General features: G+C 34.1%; 2 protein-coding genes across 5 annotated transcripts; both read left to right on the top strand.

Moving 5' to 3' along the window:
* Positions 1-224: 224 nt before the first annotated feature.
* LOC118045388 (uncharacterized) lies at positions 225-5,990 on the top strand. 4 transcript variants are annotated; one of them, XM_035054000.2, is made up of 15 exons: positions 230-595; positions 1,277-1,300; positions 1,525-1,636; positions 1,794-1,943; positions 2,861-2,965; positions 3,733-3,816; positions 3,899-4,014; positions 4,170-4,271; positions 4,359-4,472; positions 4,665-4,721; positions 4,838-4,904; positions 5,018-5,071; positions 5,178-5,252; positions 5,361-5,396; positions 5,683-5,990. In XM_035054000.2, coding segments are annotated over exons 1-15 (1,212 nt in total). In that variant the 5' UTR covers positions 230-593; the 3' UTR covers positions 5,797-5,990. The 4 variants fall into 4 exon arrangements, with proteins under 4 accessions (XP_073268261.1, XP_034909891.1, XP_034909892.1 ...); XM_035054001.2 differs by having other exon boundaries at positions 1,277-1,398; XM_073412160.1 differs by lacking the exon at positions 4,359-4,472 and having other exon boundaries at positions 225-595.
* A 3,100-nt stretch (positions 5,991-9,090) lies between these two features.
* LOC118045387 (probable E3 ubiquitin-protein ligase XERICO) lies at positions 9,091-10,467 on the top strand. Its single transcript, XM_035053998.2, has one exon. It carries the CDS (start codon positions 9,757-9,759, stop codon positions 10,162-10,164), a length of 408 nt encoding a protein of 135 aa, XP_034909889.1. The 5' UTR covers positions 9,091-9,756; the 3' UTR covers positions 10,165-10,467.
* The last annotated feature ends 2,358 nt before the right edge of the window (positions 10,468-12,825 follow it).

Genomic DNA, 12,825 nt, shown 5'->3' with positions numbered 1-12,825 from the left:
CACCATCAATATTTTTTTTCCTTAAAAAATATCAAATAAAACCTAAAAAAACTATTAAAAGATCACTTTGCGTTTTCAAATGTTTTTTTACTTAAAAATATATTTTTTAAAAATTTTCAGATTAATATGTTTATATTAAAAATAAAAAATTATTATATATATATATATATTTATATATAGGAATTAAATTAATTTAATTTAACTGAAATCCAAAACAAATTAGCTTTGGAGAAGTAGCATAGCATGTACAGGCAGCTACCAGAAGAAAAATAAGGAGGAGAAGGCAAAGTAAGATTAGATTTATTGAAATCTACGCTTCTTCTATCACCCAGTCTCTCCTTGTTTCTTTTCTATCCATACCAATCCCTCGTTCACGATCTTGTTGCTTCTTAGCGACTGCTTCACCTGTAAAACGCAACCAAAACAAAACACAAATCAATCTCATCTCTCTCTTCTCCTCTGCGTTTTATTTTTATATATATTTAGGGAGGAGCAGGGAGGCGATCACGAGTTTTCTTCATTTCAGTTCTGAGAAGAACTCGTGATTTCTTCTACGCTTTCTGTTTCGCCCGATCTAGGCTATCTTACTTTTCATGTGCGTTTCTCCTCTCTTGCACAATTAATTTTTTTTTTTTAATGCTTCGGCTTTCATTCAAGTTTAATGAAGTAAACAACGTATTTAGCTTTGATCGAGCAAGGATTCACTACTTAATTTTTCTTTTCATTAATAATATCAAGTTGCAGTGATTGATGTTTTATTGAATTCTTAAACAGCAGCTAACTTCAAGGTCTGGTTTATGTTTCTGGTCGTTTCCTTCTCTATCCTCGAATCTAAGCAACCACAGCTGTTTTTTAGGAAAGAAAAGGGTAAGGTTTAGGAGTTGTTAGTCAAAATAGGCACGGGGATTACCTGATAATGGAGGTACTAAGCTGAGGGAGTTAACCAAATCGTAGGCAGGGAGCACATGCTTTTGTTTATTTTATTTGATTTTCAAGCGTTTTCATCGCTAGTTGGTGTGTATGATAAGTTCAACAAGTCTGGATTGACTTGAGATGTGGTTTGGGAAGGAGAAGTTTCGAGGCGCTCTTTAGCTTTGTTTCCTGGCGATTTTTGTTTCTATTTTCTTTTCCGTTTTCAATTTAGGGCAGGATTACCATCCGCTGGTATTTAAAATAATCATAATTAATGCTGTTGTTAGTTTTGCATTATGTAGGAATAACAAATTTAAAATCTTCCAAGACTGATTTTTCTTTTTTGCTGCTCTATTCATATCAGGTTTGGCGTTCCTTTGACCTCCTTGTAAGCAGACAGCTCTCTCACTTGATACATTTAGATTCGTATTTCTAGTCATTAATTTGATCTGGAGTTGTAAACACAATGGGAATCCTTGCACTCAGGTTCAGACTTCTGATGGTTTATATATATATATAGTGTTTTATAGTCTCTTCTTTGGACAATTTTTTCTTAGGTTTAGATTTCATGACAACTTTACCAATGAAATATTTGCATATGCTGTGTTGCAGTACTGGTAGTAGAAAACCAAATGAGACCATGAGGATACTCTTAACTACATTTCTTGGAGTAGTTTTTGGCTTTTTGATAGGAGTATCTTTTCCGACCTTGTCATTGACTAAGGTATACAATTTTTAAAGTGCTTGTGTGATTTTTTCTTTCTTTTCTTTTGTTTGTGTTCTCTTTTTTTCGCATTATATGGATGACTATATTATCTAGTTTAGATGCTTTCTTTTAGTTAAGTTTATATAACATTTATGTGGTCTCTGAATTTTGGCAGTCAAATAAGTCATCGGGCTTCTTTCCTGTCATTGATTTGGCATACAGCGAGGACAAACCAGGATCTAAAACCGTTTTGAGCCCTTGGTCTTCTATGAAGGGCAACAATAGTAGCTCAATGCAAGCACCAAATTCAAAAGATAAATCCAAGGTATTCCTCCTTTCTGGAATCTTAACATCATTATACAGAGATCCCCTGCATGATGCTTTTGGTACAAGATGGAGGATGTAGTTGAATCAAAATTTTGAAAATAAAAATAAAAACTGTGCATCTGGGATCACATCAGGAATTAGCTCAAACTTTGTTTTAAGTTTTAACTAACATTGAGTCATTGAACTATCACCTAGCTCCAAACAAAACATGTAGCACTGTTTTGTACTTTGTTGGCCCAACTTTTATTCTCATGCTGGACATGAATGGACATGGATGCTTAGTTGCAATCCTTCAAATATATGGGAAAATGTTAAAATAAAAATGTATTTGTGTTGCCTAATTGGGTTTGTAATTAAGTTTCTGACATCCGCACCTGTGCTGGAGCAACACAGGTTATGTGCTTTTAAGATAAATGATGTGGCTACATACAGGCGCCAGTATCATGGTTTTTAAAGAGCATATTCCTTTTGGTAACCATATCTTGGGTATATTCATTATGTTTATCTCCTTGGCAGTGTGAACAATATATTATCACAAAACTCGTAATAGTATGAGCTGTATTACTTGCGTTGGATGAATATTGAACTCCTCAAACAAACATGGATGCTTAAGTGTTCAATATGATCTCTTAATTAGAAGCAAGAACTCAGGAAAAAAAAAAAAACCGAACTGACGCATGTGAACATGGACTTGTATCTGACTCTATCCAAGTTTGAGCAACATAGGTACAACTGTTGTATACTGTTTTAGTTCTGTTAGATGCAAATTCACCTACAAAATATAATTTTTGTTGTCAGATGACATTTGCATAACTTGAATAAGAGTGTTCTCATATATGGAAAAACTAAAGTAATATATGTGCTCATTCTAAATTTTCATTGTTACCTTGTGCTTTTGTGTTGTACTATACACAGATTTGGGTCCCTTCAAATCCCCGTGGTGCAGAAAGACTACCACCAGGATTTGTTGTTGCTGAGTCAGACTACTATTTACGAAGATTGTGGGGTGATCCCAAAGAGGTGAGCATTCTACAACCACTTTTTTGATGTAATATTCAACATTTAGCTCCCTCGTATGCTACATGCAATTTTCTAGTGCATACTTGTTTGGCCTAGCTGCGGAATGTACAGACTGCTCTTTTGGTTTTGAATGATGCAACATTTGTCATTAAGTTTGATGATGACAATCTTAGTTCATTTGTAAAATAGTACGTACTGATTTTATTGTTAAGATAAGGGAGTTACCTGGAAAATGTTGCATTTAATAGAGCTACAATGGTACTATGACCCATAAAAAAAAAGAAACAGAAATTAAAGGGGGTGATTGCAATGAAGAGCTATCTCTAGATCCTTTGCCTAAGACACTTTCAATGGAAAAAAGGAATTAAAATGTGCTGAGGCAAGTTATATTTTAGAAATTCAGAATAGTAACTTATGAAATCGTCATTCAAGTGGATACATAACATTGAATTGAAGCAACTAGCTGACTATTATCACACATACCATTATTCTAAAGAAAACTTAGGGGGGGCAAGAGTATTGTCTCCCTTCTTTTCCTTTCTTTTTTTGTGCCCACAAAGCCAATGTTATGCTCTAGAATCCATTAAATGATATTGTTGATGATTAGATTCCCTGCTGTTTACTTTTGTTGATTTTATTCTTTTCATGAAACAATATCCTCCGTTGTTTAATTATAATAACAGACTAAACATCCTCAAATAACAGTAGTGGTGGTGTGGTATTCTTTAATTGCAAATTTGAGATATTTGATCAAGTTGCATTTGCAGGATTTGACCAGTGCACCAAGATATCTTGTAACCTTCACTGTTGGCTATGATCAGAGAAAGAATATTGATGCGTGTGTTAAAAAGGTCAGTCCTGTGTGGTGTGTGCATATTTATAAGCTCATGGTGATCTTGTATGAGCATGTGAATAACTTTGTCTCTCTCACAGTTTTCAGAGAACTTTACTATCCTTCTATTCCATTATGACGGGCGAGTTTCTGAATGGGATGAATTTGAGTGGTCAAAGAGTGCCATTCATGTGAGTGCCCGGAAACAGACTAAATGGTGAGTAGCTATTGCTGATTTCTATTTAAAAATGTAAGCTCACAAATTAAAGCCACCCATTGACTATCACAAAAGGAAAAAATCCCTTTTAACTCATGGCCTCAAGTCTTTATTTGACTAATGCTCATAAGTTTAAGCTCTGAATTTTTTTCTAGGTGGTATGCTAAGAGGTTTTTACATCCTGATATCGTGGCACCGTATGACTACATATTTATCTGGGATGAAGACCTGGGAGTAGAGCATTTCAATGCAGAAGAGTAAGTGTTAGATATAAAATAGTTCTTTTATGCTTATGCTAGCTCACTAGACTAAAAGCTTTGCCACGCTTTCTTGTACACTTTTAGATATATAAAACTTGTGAAGAAGCATGGCTTGGAGATTTCACAGCCTGGCCTGGAACCTAACAAAGGGTTAACATGGCAGATGACAAAGAGAAGAGGTGATAGTGAAGTTCACAAGTAAGAATGATGGAATACTGCCCCTGAAAGTTATAAAAGAAAAGAAAAGGGAAAAGAATGATGAAATGCTCATATATTTTTTTTAAGGAATGATTCTTAGTTGATTCACATCTTTTTTTATAGAAAACAGATATGGAATTATGATTTATTTATGAACTAATGGTTTTATCCCTTTGCCTGAATTTATATCAGGATAACAGATGAGAAACCAGGGTGGTGCACCGACCCACATCTACCACCTTGTGCAGCGTATGGGCTTCTTTAACTATTGATTTTGTTATTGTTGTTTTATGCCCTGGCACTTTAGTTCTTTATTTGACTATTTTGTAAAAAGGCTTAAAGAGATTATCCTCTTCTGGACTCAGGTTTGTTGAAATCATGGCTCCGGTGTTTTCACGAGATGCTTGGCGCTGTGTGTGGCATATGATTCAGGTATGGATTGCTGCTCTACAGCTTCTCACTTTATCACTTTTAAGAATCCATTCCTTAACTCTTTCTCCCTTAGTATATGGCACTAGAGTTTGATTGCATTATGGAATTTGCAGAATGACTTGGTCCATGGTTGGGGTCTTGATTTTGCTCTTAGAAAATGTATAGAGGTAGCTGACATACTTCCATCCTCCTCATTTATTTCTTCTTTATTTTGATTTCTTGTTGGTGACATCAACATGAAACTCTTTAATTAAATTTCTGTTTAAAAAACAGCCTGCCCATGAGAAGATAGGAGTTGTAGATTCTCAGTGGATTGTTCATCAAACTATTCCCTCTCTTGGGAACCAGGTAAATGGATATGACCAGCCTCAATGAATTTCCTCTGTTTTAACCCTAGTATAAACTCCAAATACATGCTGGAATGAAATACTTATCATCGCTTGGTTGCTTCTCCAGGGCGAGTCACAAAATGGGAAGAAACCGTGGCAAGGGGTAGGCAAATATTTCTATCATCTTCAGTATTCTTTTTCATTTCATTTTGTTTGCATTTCATCGTCCAGTGTCGCTTGCTATTATAATTTATAACCATCCACAGGCTCAATATTCTGTCGTTGAGTGACCGCACAAAAGTACAAGAATATCTTTAACCTTTTCGTCTCTCTTAGTGTCTGTGTTTTCCAGACTAACAAATTCACTTAGAGAAATTCAGATTTACTCGTCCAAACCAGAGCAAACTGGTCTGTTTATCAAATATGATAACTTTCTCTGCTGGTGCCAGGTAAAGGAGAGGTGCAGGAAGGAGTGGACTATGTTTCAGAACCGGCTGGCCAGTGCAGAAAGGACATATTTTAGGACAGCGGGGCTTGATCCTCCCAATTCTAATGGTCACTAGAAGATCGAGTGTCGCGTACACTACCATAACGACTACACTGACTAGGTTTGATATAAATCTGTACAATTTATCATTGTATGACAGTTGTTTATTAGTGAATCACAGCTATTTAAATCTGTAGAATTTAAATACATTTTAAAACACGTGTATTGTGCAGGGGGGATTCCTTCCCCCCCCCCCAAAATTTTCTTCTCCGTCGAGGTCTCGGGCCCTTTTGGTGTCAATCAATGTCTAGGACCTTTGCTTTGTCCTGCACCTAGATAAATTTTTCACATTTCCAGGAGCTAGCCAATTTCAAAAAAAAAAAGAAAGAAACTGGCGCGCTCTGTAACAAAACGCGTCTTTACATGCTTGTCTTTTTAAAAAAGTTTTGCGTGTTTTTTTTTTTTTGGGCAGACTAGCGTGGGTTGAAAAGATTTTAAAAAATAGCATAGTTTGGTAAAAATTGTTAGGTGCGAACTGTGTCTTTTGAAGATGACATTTTTGGTATCATAAAAAATGATGATATTCTCGGTACTATTAAAAAATTCTTAACAAGATGAACTTAATGATATTAAATATTATCAATGATAATTGGAGTGACTTACATGTATTGTTCAAACTTCAAAGGCTAAAGGATGGTTTTATTGAAGCTTTAGTATGTTTTTGAGATCATTATTAAAAATGTCGAAATTATTGACCATGACTTTTAACAATTAAACTATGTTATTTTTCAACAAAATTATTTTTAATCAATTTACCAAAATATTTGTTAAACTATATTATATAGGAAAAATACCCATTTTTTTAGCGTTCTAGGTTTGATGACAATAAAAAAGTTTTAGGCTGACTGATTGTCTTAAAATCAAAAAATGACAAATAAAATCCAGCAAGTGCAAGTGTTCCAAGTCAGGTGATATTTTGTTAGTTGTCTCTAAAAGTTTAGGTGTATATATAAGCTTGTAGCCCAATACAACACAGAAGAAAATAAATAGGAGAGTTAAAGTTTGCAACAACTAATTAGAAAATAAATGGTAGAATTAAGGTGTTATTTTGTAACTAGTTGATGTTACAACAGTTTTTCAAAAAATAGCTATTAGAAATGTTAAAAAGCTTTTATGAAACATATGGCTATTAGAAAATTAATTCCAAGAGTTTAAAAATTATAGTGTCAGTTTAAGGGTCAAAAATAAATTATTACTGAAGACAAAAGGTTCAAAAAGTATAAGTATTGTTTCGCGCGTGCGGGGGTCAATCAAAGATTTTCTCTTGCACGACCCAACTTTATATACGCAAGCCTACCACATTATTCTTATTGATTAATAGCCTATATCAAAGTTCACTTTATAAACATTAAAAAAAGAAGCTCTTATTTTTTTCAATATGGAATTAGAAGCTCATTAATATATATACTCTTTGTTCACAAAAGAAAGTAACGTAATCTCTCAAACTTTATTTTTTACAACAATCCCTAATATATTTCAAAAGATTTTTTTGGAAAAAAATATGCTTTTTGGATTTCTATCTATTGAGTGTAATACATCTAAACTGGTGTCTTTTGAACTATAAACCAAATTATAGAAAGAGTAAGATTTAACTTACATGATTATTGGTGAAGTTTTTAGCTTCTAAAAACCAAAAATTTTTATTGTAAATTAGGTATCTCACCAATCACATTATACCCCTATATAATTTCTTATTGTTTAACTCGGTTTTGCACTAATAAGCCATGCACGAGCCTAGTTATTCATGAGTGCTCTAAAGATTTGTTAGTATCTCTTAGGAGCAGCCCCACTCCACACTCATATAGGTGATTCCATCAAGTATTCACTACAATTTAAAAACTATCCCTAAGGAATGTGGAATTTATTAAAAACTTTTTTAGTTCATCATCTCTTTAAATATATACTAGCACTATTCTCATATCTTAGGAAAAAACCTTGTTTTGTAATGCTTTTGAATCAAGAATGACTTTGTTATCACTCATATCAACCCATTTTATAAGATCTTCAATCACATAAATTGAGTTACCATCATTTTGATTTCTTAATTAACATTAGTCTCATTCCTCTTGATGTTTCTAATATCGTCTCTCTATCAAGTGGTTTAGTCAAATGATCGACTAAATTCATTTCTAACTTCATATAATCAATTGAAATAATTTCATCTTTTAGCAACTGCTTTATAACATCGTGTCTTAATCAAATATTTTGATATTTTACAATTGAAAGATTTATTCTTAGCAATGGTTATTGTCGCTTGGCAATCACAATATATTGATATGAAATATGTTGGTTTTACTCAATGCAATTTTAGTTAGAAAATTAATTCCAAGTGTTTTAAAATTATGGTTTAGTTTAAGGGCTTAAAACAAATTATTGCCAAAGGCAAAAGGTTTAAAAAGTATAGGCATTGCTTCTAATATAGGGAGGGCAATCAAGGGTTTTCTGTTTGCTCGACTCTACCTTATGTGTGTAAACCAACTATCGTTTTTTGTTGATTAATATCTCATATCAAAGTTTACTATAAAAACACTAAATGAAGATCTTATTTTTTCAATATGAGATAAAAAGCTTTATATATACTTTCTATTAACAAGAAGTAAATTGTGTTTTCTCAATATGAGATAAAAAGGTTATCAAATAGTCTTTTATTATTTATAACATATCTGTCCTTTATATTTTTATAGTTGTATTTGTTTTTTTTTTAAAAAATTTACCCCAAAATTATTAAATTGATGTTTTTAATTTTTATTCTTTTGATATGTTAATATAAAAATAAAAAAAATCTAAAAATATATCATTTCATATATTTTTTTTTATTAAAAAACATTAAGCACCGTATTGTCAAAACATAAACATTCTAAAACGCTAACCAAACAAAATCTAAAAATTTGTCAGGGCTCGCAGCAAACTGATTTATAAATTTGCTATATGTTCTTTGACAAGGTTTGCAGAGATAATCGTAATCGTACCTCTCATCCTCAGCTTTGCTCAACAAAACGCATCGCATGGTAAGAGGATTGAATTACAGACATCAAAGGCGGGTCCCAGTCCAGCTCATTTTAAGGTGGGACCGAGACATCACACCAATCCCAGGAATCAAGAAACTTCCACTTAACTGGGAGGTCTCTAAACTTGCCATCAGGCACAACATCATTGGCCTACACAAAAGCTCAAAGACAAGTGCCCCCATTCTCTCTTTGCGTGCCTCATGCTGGTTTGAAATTTAAATCACATTTTATGTGGTCCCTCAAGTTTCACATTCTGGTCAAATTTATCCCTTACAAAAAAATTCATATATATATATATATATATATTTAATCAATTATTTAAATCACTCTACAAAAATGATAATTTAAAATTAAATTAAAAAAATTTAAAAACGTCTTTTTATATGAGTTCTTAAATATAATTTTCATTAAAACATCTATGATACAAATTATCTTTCCTACTTATTTTTATTCAAATTATTGTAAACTTAGTTTTGTTATTTGTTTTAAATCTTTATGTACACGTGGCATTATCCTGTGCCTTTTACCAATGGATCCGGACGGAGGGACACGCGTGATATTGAAAGTACAAAGTTTCGGTTTCCCAATCGTTTTTTAGTATAGGTGCTTGTGTGACCAAGCAATGAAACTTGAGGGACTACATGTGTAATTTAATAAAGGTATCGCCACGAGTAGCTCGTCATTCTCCACTTCCGGAAGCCCTACACGTGTCGCCACGTGTAGCTCGTCATGGTTAGGGCAATGAACCTGGGTTAACATGCTGGTGGTTTAGGATGGGCGCGCCTATGCATTTATATCGAGGATCAACCTCATTCAAGGACGACGAAGTTTATATAATTCGAGATCGAGTGGAGGTGACTGATTTGCTTGCGCACATATTCCTCTCTCCGTCCTCTTGCCAGAATTTACAAGACGCTTGCTTTTCTTCTGCCTTGGTGGGCTATTGAAGCGTTAAGAGAGAGCTGGATATGGGGCTCTCAAGTTTCCCCGGTGCAGCTGAAGGAGTGCTACCAGTGCTGGTAATGAGCACAGTCTTATCAGTTGCTCTGCTCAAGAGCACGGTGAGATCAGTGTTGCAATTAGTGGTGGGTGCAAATTGGATTCCTCCAGATCATTATGAGGAAGAATTACCAGAGGAATATCCTCGAGAAAATGCGAGAGAGAGAAGAATATCAATAACCCAGTTCAAGTCTCTGAACCAGAATGATGGCGGAGCTAGGAATAGTGCCGTGGAATGTTGTGTGTGCCTTTGCGGGTTTGAAGATGAAGAGGAGGTGAGTGAGCTATCTTGCAAGCATTTCTTCCACAGAGGTTGTTTAGACAAGTGGTTTGATAACATTCATACTACCTGCCCTCTTTGTCGATCTAACCTTTAATTATATTCATAAATTTTGTCTTGGGTCATGAGTGTTGAGGATTTTTGAGGAATATTAATGGTGTTCACTTTTATGTCTTTTTTTTTTTGCTGTCGTCGTCGTCTTAGTTCACGAGTGTTGAGAATTTTAGAGGAATCTTAATTGTGTTCACTTTATGTTTTTTTTTTTTTTTATAAAAAATGTAACTTTTTCTTTGCAAAATTAGAGAGAAGGTTGTTATGATCTTCCTTTTGTGTTATCTGTAATCTAAGTTGTGTTTAAGGCTACAAGCACACAAAAAAAAAAGAGCTCGGAGTATAGAAATAATTAAGGGGTTCGAAACATTTCTTCAGAGCTAGCTTAAGGTAAATGAGTATCTTGTGATTTTTTAAAATATTTAAGAAATATAGTTTTTTATTTTTTATATATATCTAATAGATGGGATCGATCTTAACAATTTTCAATTTTATACTTGAAGCCTTTAATGGATAATTTTATTTTATAAAGTATAATTAATAAATATGTTTTATTTATTTATTTAGTTAAGGTATTGGGATGTTATCCATGTGATCCTTAGCTTAAACCGGCTCTGCATTTTTTGTACATATCTTTTATGCTATCGTTCAAACATTTGAAGATTGAAATGTGAAAATATATTTTTTATTTTCAATTTTTTTTAATCTATTAATCTCTAACCATTTTTTTTTGAAACAATTTATGATAGCATCAATGAAAATTATATTTAAGAATATTTGTAATATATTTTAGATCTTTTTCCAAGCTTCTAAATTCAGCTGGGCCGAATTAATAATTTTATATTTAAAAATAAGGGAGGAAATTAAACAAGAGAGGACCGAAAATGAGAAGAGGAAATCATATTTAAGAAATCACCATTATTGATCACTAATTAATACAAACATATATATGATATGAATATCATTCTCAATTATGTGTGCGCACCGCACCGCACCGCAGCATGGACTAGCAACATATAAAATTATTTAGCTGGATATAATCAAGGACCAGAATAGAAATACATGACAGGAAATTTAAAGTGGTGTGGAAGCCCTTAATTGTGTCTTTCAAATTCACCCAGCTTTCTTTGACATCCACCTGCACAATTCGAACTTCTTATGCTCTAGCTTGATGAACTCCTCGGCTTCTTCGTCGACATTTTCATCAAACTCACCAGCCTTAACGCGTGCTTCAGGGGCTCTCTCATGCTCTACAACTCGGCCGTGCCCATTCGTCGTGGTCTCCCAGTTATTTCTAAGATCATGCTTCGCATGTTCTGGAGAGTATGTGAATAACATCTTGATGGTATTATATCTTGAGTTTTTACATCACCAGTATCGGTTTTAGGCAGATTTATAGCCCAGTTTTATTCTTAAATGACGATAAGATCGAATCCGATGCCTCGCCTTTGATTTTTGAAATGACAAGTCGAGCATAATAATAGTTTTGTTCGGCCACCCTCGGTGCGTGCTAAAGAATCTAGAAAATGAGGAAATAAATGCGAGAAGTTTAGATATTTTTGCGGCAGAAGGTATCTCTAAACCAGCTGGATCTTTATTCGATCCCTTGTTGAATATATTCAACGCAAACCAGATGATTTCCAGGCCCTTGAGCCTAATTAGTAATTACGATGGAACAATTTACAGATGAATTAAGGCAACTTTTATTAAGGAGGTGATGAAGGTGTTTAAATTTCACAGATAAATTAAGCTTTTCACGACTGTTCGGGCTTGAGTGCTTAGCTTGATGCTTTCCTGAAAAACAAGCTCCTGATACTTGAGTTAAATGATGAAAAAAATAGTTGAGAGATAGAGAGAGAGAGAGAGAGATCTGAGGGGATGGTGAGCGGTGGCTCTCCTCCCGATGAGTGATTGTGATGATTATCTATTCATTTTCTTGACTAGCAAGAACTGGACAAACCTACATGCAACCAATAAAAATATTTGACAGTGCGATGGATATTCTTTCACTGGGACATGAACCAATAAGCATATGCATGCATGTGAGATATTTTTACAAGCACAGCTACTTCTTAAGGAGAGACGTCATACTATCTCTTGAAAAATGTAGACATCATGCCTTGCTTTGTGTGCCTGTGATGACAGATTGGTGTGGGATGTCAGTTTCTGGGTTCGCCTGGTCTGGAAACGTTTTCTGGCGACTTGAGACTGGCCTGAACAGCTAGCTACGATCTCTAGCTGGTAGAGTGTGGCCTTGATGGCTATATTTTATTGTTTTTTGAGGGCCATCAGGAGGTGCCCAATATTCTGGTAAAGTTTTTATCAAATAGGGGTGAGAAAAAAACCGAGAAACCGAGTAAATCGAGAAAAAAAATAACTAAAAAATCCAAACAAAAAAAAAACTTATTGATTATTTTTTTTGTTTAAATTTTTTGGTTTCGGTTTACGAAACCAGAAACCGGCAAAACCCCAACCGAATCGAACAGGTTCGGTTTAAGAGGTACTATAAATACAAAAAAAAAAAAAAAAACACTTTCTAATTCTTGAAACCTAATTAACTAATAACCCTAGATACTTTCCTCTCCAGCGACTCCTTCCAGCCGCTCCCTCAATCCTCACAGCCGCGCTCACATAATCCACACTTTCACTCATTCTGTAACAAAATCAAGTTAATTCATCTTCGATTCTTCATCCATATCCCTCTCTG

This window comes from Populus alba, chromosome 10 (genome assembly GCF_005239225.2).
Source record: "Populus alba chromosome 10, ASM523922v2, whole genome shotgun sequence".
Taxonomy (NCBI): Eukaryota; Viridiplantae; Streptophyta; class Magnoliopsida; order Malpighiales; family Salicaceae; genus Populus; species Populus alba.
Note: the sequence above shows the minus strand (reverse complement) of the source record. Positions and strands in the feature narration are given on the sequence as shown.